The following is a 5921-nucleotide window of genomic DNA, read 5'->3' as shown; positions in this document are numbered from 1 at the left end:
TGGTAAAGGGTGCACAGCCATGCAAGATCTCTAGGTTGGACTTTTTAATCAGTCAAATAGAGTCACTCTATGGGCCATTCTAAGTCAAACCTCCCTTAGAGGGCAATTTAGTCATTTTGGTCCACATGAACAATGTCCCATCAATTACCCTAAGTGTAGTTAAGGTGTATTAGACCATAATTAACCACTCTACACAAGTGCTACACCAACTTCTAAGGATCACATGTGATGAAACAACAAAACACTCCATTTACCCTAATGTTGCAATTCCATGTTTCACATGTTTCATGACTTTGTTGTAATTTTAAACTTGTCATATTACTACCATGTTGCCATGTTTCAAGGTATGAGAAACTCATGTTGCAATCACATGTTGCACTACTACCATTCACAAGCAATCAAGTATGAAACAACCACAATTGAGAATGTTGCATATACATGTTTCAGTACAATGGCATGATGGGGTAGATGATGCACATGTTTATGAAATGAAATGCAATTTTGTGGGAGCCAAACACATATGGTGTTACAGGGATGACAACCGCCGAGACAACCATGATAATCACCATGATAACCACAGTCGCAGGGTTAACCAGGGTGGCAATCGGGGTCACTATGATGGCAATAACGATCTCCGCCACTCCCTCGGAGAACACGATCTATGCGATCGCATTAACCAAAGAGCCAACGATCATGCATCCCACGAAAGCTATCGCCGTATGGAATATGATACTACCCATGGCCCTCCGGGTTTTAAGCAGTTTACTCCACACCTTCGCCAAGTCATATGGCCCAAGAACTTCAAGCTCGAAAAACTTCAGAAGTACGACGGCAAGGAAAACCCCGAATTATGGGTCATGCACTATGAAACTACGTGCAGATCAGCCATGGCTGACGAGCACGTCATGTCTAATTACTTCCCAGTCGCCGTCGGCCATGCAGGCCACCAATGGCTGGTTAGCTTGCCAGCAAACTACTTTGATTCTTGGCAAGAGCTCAAGCAAGCCTTCATCAACAACTTCATTGCTACTTGCGAGCAGCCCGGCAACAAATACGATCTGCAGCAGATTCAAGATCGCAAAGATGAGCCACTACGTGAGTACGTCCGACGCTTCTTGAAGATGCGCATCAAGGTCCCATCAATCTCTGACAACGAGGCAATCGAAGCTTTCATCACTGGTCTCCGCTTCCAAGATGCCCTAAGGGACAAGCTCCTCCGCAAGAGACCTGAATCGGTCATAGCGCTCCTAGCCACTGCTAAAAAATATGTGGATGCCAATGATGCTAAAAAGATAATTGTCGAAGAAGCAGCAAGGGTTCCACGCTCTGACCACCCCCCACACCACGACGACTATCGTGGCAACCATGGTTGGAACGACAATTCTGATCGCCACAACCAGCACAACGGTTCTCGTGACCAGCGTAATCAGCGGCGTAATCGCCATGACGATTACAGGGGCAAGCGTGCTCAGGAAGACGACGGCGAGGTCAACACCGTTAAAAAAGGTGGCGGACGTCGCAACTACGAAGAAGACTATACCAAAGCATTGAAAGGACCCTACCAGCTCCATCCTAGTTCAAACCATACCATGGAGAATTGCTGCGTTCTCAAATCTATCTACACGCACCAATAGGCTCCGGATACATCCGACAAGCCTAACAACGTAGAGGAGCAGCGTAACGAGGACAACGATGATGAAGACACAGATCCCCATCACAAGTACGTCAAGCCAACCAACCGTGTCCACACCATCATTGCGAGCAAACTGTGCATCGAGACCAAGCGAGAGCGCAAGCTGCTCGCCCGCGCTTGCTTGAACGTGGCCAATGCCGACAACCTCATCGCCGATCCACAGCTCCCTCTTTGGTCTCACTGCGAGATCTCCTTCAGCAGAAAGGACCAATGGGCCACAATACCTAAGCCAGGACATTTTCCTCTAGTCCTCGATCCTTGCATCAACAAGGTTCAGTTCGATAGAGTGCTGATTAACGATGGCAGTTCCATCAATATACTGTTCAAGAACAATATGCCAGCCCTGAAGATAACCTAGGCTAATCTCAGGCCATACGAGGCACAGTTCTGGGGTGTTCTCCTCAGACAGAGCTCTACACCTCTCGAGTAGATCACGCTACCTATGCAATTTGGCACCCCAGACCACTTCCGCACCGACTACGTCAACTTCATGGTCGCTGACTTTGAAGACACCTACAATGCTATCCTTGGTCGACCAGCACTCACCAAGTTCATGCCCATACCTCACTACAGGTATCTGGTGCTCAAGATGCCTACTGAGAAGGGGGTTCTAACTCTCAGGAGCAATGTATACGCCGCTTACACCTGCAAGGATGACAGTTTTAAAATAGCAGAGGCTCACAACCTCTCTATTCGCATGGCCGAGACCACACTCGACGCTAAGAAGACCCCAGCCGATCACCTAGAGATCCTAGAACTCGAGGCTCCTCACAAGAACATCAAGTCCAAAGAGCACAAAGAGATCCAGCTGGTCGACGGCGATCCCAGCAAAATGGCCCTTATCGGGGTCAACCTAGATCCTAAATAGGAAGTCGCGCTCATCAGGTTTTTGAGGAGCAACGTGAGTGTGTTCGCATGGAAACCTGCTAACATGCCCGGTGTACCTTGGAACTTGATCGAGCACTCCTTAAATGTCGATGGCAAGGCCAAACCTATTAAGCAGAAGCTACGACGGTTCGCTCACGACAAAAAGGAGGCTATTAGGGTAGAAGTTACATGGCTTTTAGCAGCCGGATTTATCAAAGAAGTGTATCATCCGGAGTGGTTAGCCAACCTAGTTCTTGTATGCAAAAAGAATAATGAATGGAGAATGTGCGTTGATTACACTGATCTCAACAAACACTGCCCTAAAGACCCCTTCGGCTTGCCTTGCATAGACGAGGTCATAGATTCAACTGCCGGTTGTGAGTTGCTCTCCTTTCTCGATTGCTACTCTGGTTATCACCAGATCGCTCTCAAAAAGGATGACCAGATCAAGACATCCTTCATCACACCCTTCGGCGCCTACTGCTACACGACCATGTCGTTCGGGCTCAAGAACGCCGGGGCTACCTACCAATGCGCTATACAGGCCTGCCTCAATGACGAGATAAAAGACGACCTTGTCGAGGCTTATGTTGATGATGTAGTTATCAAAACCAAGGAAGCATACACCCTTGTTAACAACCTGGAGCGTACCTTTGTAGCCCTTAACAAATTCTACTAGAAATTAAACCCAAAGAAGTGCATCTTTGGTGTTCCATCTAGTATACTGCTCGGCAACGTCGTCAGTCACGATGGCATACGCCCTAATCCGGAGAAGGTAAAAGCTGTTTTGGACATGAAGCCACCCAAAAAGGTGAAGGATGTTTAGAAGCTTACCAGATGCATGGCTGCCCTCAGTCATTTTATATCAAGATTAGGCAAAAAAGGACTACCATTTTTCAAGCTACTCAAAGCATCCGAGAAGTTTGAGTGGTCGAAGGAAGCAAACGCTGCCTTTACATAGTTGAAACAATTCCTTACATCACCTCTGGTTCTCACTGCTCCCAGAGAAGACGAAACCCTCCTGCTTTACATCGTGGCAACTAATCGAGTGGTCTCCACTGCCATGGTGGTTGAGCATGACGAGCCCAGCCACATCTACAAGGTACAGCGACTGATTTATTTCATCAGTGAGGTGCTCAATGAATCCAAGACCAGGTACCCACAGATTCAGAAATTGATCTACGCCATACTAATTACATCCCGAAAGTTGAAACACTACTTTGACGGATATCGTGTGGTGGTCATGACTGAGTACCCTCTGGGAAACATCATCCGCAACGAGGATGCAAATGGGCGCATCGTCAAATGGGCAATGGAGCTATGCCCTTTCTCCTTGGAATTTGCAAGCCGTACTACAATCAAGTCTTAGGCACTTGTCGATTTCACCATCGAGTGGACAAACTTAAGTACACCTGCTTCTCAGGGGCCCATCGAGTATTGGAAGATGTACTTCGATGGCTCTCTCAACATCGATGGCGTAGGAGCAGGAGTCCTTTTTGTATCACCATCCAAGGAGCAGCTCTGATATGTCCTCAGGATTTATTTCCCGCCATCTAATAATGCCGCCGAGTACGAAGCATGCCTACATGGTCTGCGCATCACGGTTGAGCTTGGTGTCAAATGTATCTATGTCTATGGAGACTCGGCTTTGGTCATCAACCAACTCAACAAGGATTGGGATACGACCAGCGAAAAGATGGACGCATACCGCAAAGCGATCAGAAAGCTAGAAGGCAAGTTCTATGGCATCGAGTACACACATGTGGTCCGAGACAAAAATCAAGCAGCAAATGCGCTGTCAAAGTTAGGATCATCCCAAGCCAAAGTCCCACATGGCGTATTTGTTCAAGACCTTCTCACGTCCTCCATCAAAGAAGAAGATCCTGCGGTCGACAAGCCTCCAAACCAGCTATTGGTGGCTACGGTTCTAGCGTCAAACACCACCGAACCACCTCTGACCACTAAGGAGCCTGACTAGAGAGTACCTTTCATCAAGTACCTGACAGATGGTAGCGGTTACACCGATCGGATAGAAAACGAACGCCTAATACATCGCAGTAAGTAGTATCTGCTCGTCGATGGCAAGTTGTGGCGTAAGAACACGAAGGAGGAAATCTTGATGAAGTGTATAACCAACGAGGATGGTGAGCATCTCCTGGACAAAATTCACTCTGGCTCCTGCGGCAACCACATGGCCTCGAGAATGCTGGTTGGCAAGGCTTTCCGAGCAGGGTTCTATTGGCCGTCAGCCGTAGCCGATGTAGAAAAGCTAGTCCGCCATTATGAAGGTTGTCAGTTCTTTGCCAAGAGAATTCACGTACCAGCACATGAGATTCAGACTATACCAGCCTCTTGGCCCTTCGCATGCTAGGGACTAGATATGATCGAGCCTTTCAAACTAGCCCCTGGGAAATTTACATGTGTTTTTGTGCTGATCGACAAATTCTCCAAGTGGATAGAGTACATGCCCTTGGTCAAGGCATCTTCAGAAAAGGCTATCACGTTCCTCGACCAGGTCATCCATTGCTTCGGCATACCTAATAGCATCATCAGTGATCTGGGTACTCAATTCACCGGGAATGTTTTTTGGGACTTCTGCGATGAAAGGAGCATAGTAGTAAAATATGTCTCGGTGGCACACCCTAGAGCTAATGGACAGGTTGAGCAAGCAAATGGTATGATCCTAGATGAACTCAAGAAGAGGATGTATAGAGAAAATGACAAAGCTCCTAGAAGATGGCTCAAAGAGTTACCAGCCGTGGTCTGGGGTCTCAGAACCCAGCCCAGTCGCAATACCAGCGTATCACCGTACTTTATGGTTTATGGCACTGAGGCAGTGCTCCCAGCAGATATAGCCTTCAGATCAGCGTGGGTAGAGAATTTCGATGAAGACAAGGCCAATGAAGTATGGGAGCTAGAAGTGAATAGTGCAGAAGAGAAGCGGCTCGATTCTTGCGTACGTACAGCTAAATACCTTGCTATTTTGCACAGGTACTACAACAAGAACATCAAGGAGCGGTTCTTCGTGGTCGGAGACCTGGTCCTAAAGTGGAAGACAAATTACGCTGGTGTCCACAAGCTCACAACCCCATGGGAAGGACCCTTCATGATCAAGGAGGTTACATGCCCTACATCTTACAGGTTAGCTCGCCTAGACGGCACAGACGTACCCAATTCCTGGCACATCGACAAGCTTAGGCATTTCTATGCTTAGCTACTAAGATATGTACCCCTCTTGTACTATTGATTTATTTCAATAAAGCTATTATGATTTCTCTGACCACTCTAATGTGTCATTTCGAAGTCTGTTGTTATTCTAACTCTACCAGTTAAAACCAACCACCATTCTTCATCGGGTTTT

General features: G+C 47.3%; 1 protein-coding gene across 1 annotated transcript; it reads left to right on the top strand.

Annotated features, from left to right (window-relative positions):
* The first annotated feature begins 2135 nt into the window (after positions 1-2135).
* LOC136515214 (uncharacterized) lies at positions 2136-2561 on the top strand. Its single transcript, XM_066508873.1, has one exon. It carries the CDS (start codon positions 2136-2138, stop codon positions 2559-2561), a length of 426 nt encoding a protein of 141 aa, XP_066364970.1.
* The last annotated feature ends 3360 nt before the right edge of the window (positions 2562-5921 follow it).

This window comes from Miscanthus floridulus, chromosome 17 (assembly GCF_019320115.1).
Source record: "Miscanthus floridulus cultivar M001 chromosome 17, ASM1932011v1, whole genome shotgun sequence".
Classification (NCBI taxonomy): domain Eukaryota; kingdom Viridiplantae; phylum Streptophyta; class Magnoliopsida; order Poales; family Poaceae; genus Miscanthus; species Miscanthus floridulus.
This window is presented reverse-complemented; position numbering and strand designations above follow the sequence as displayed.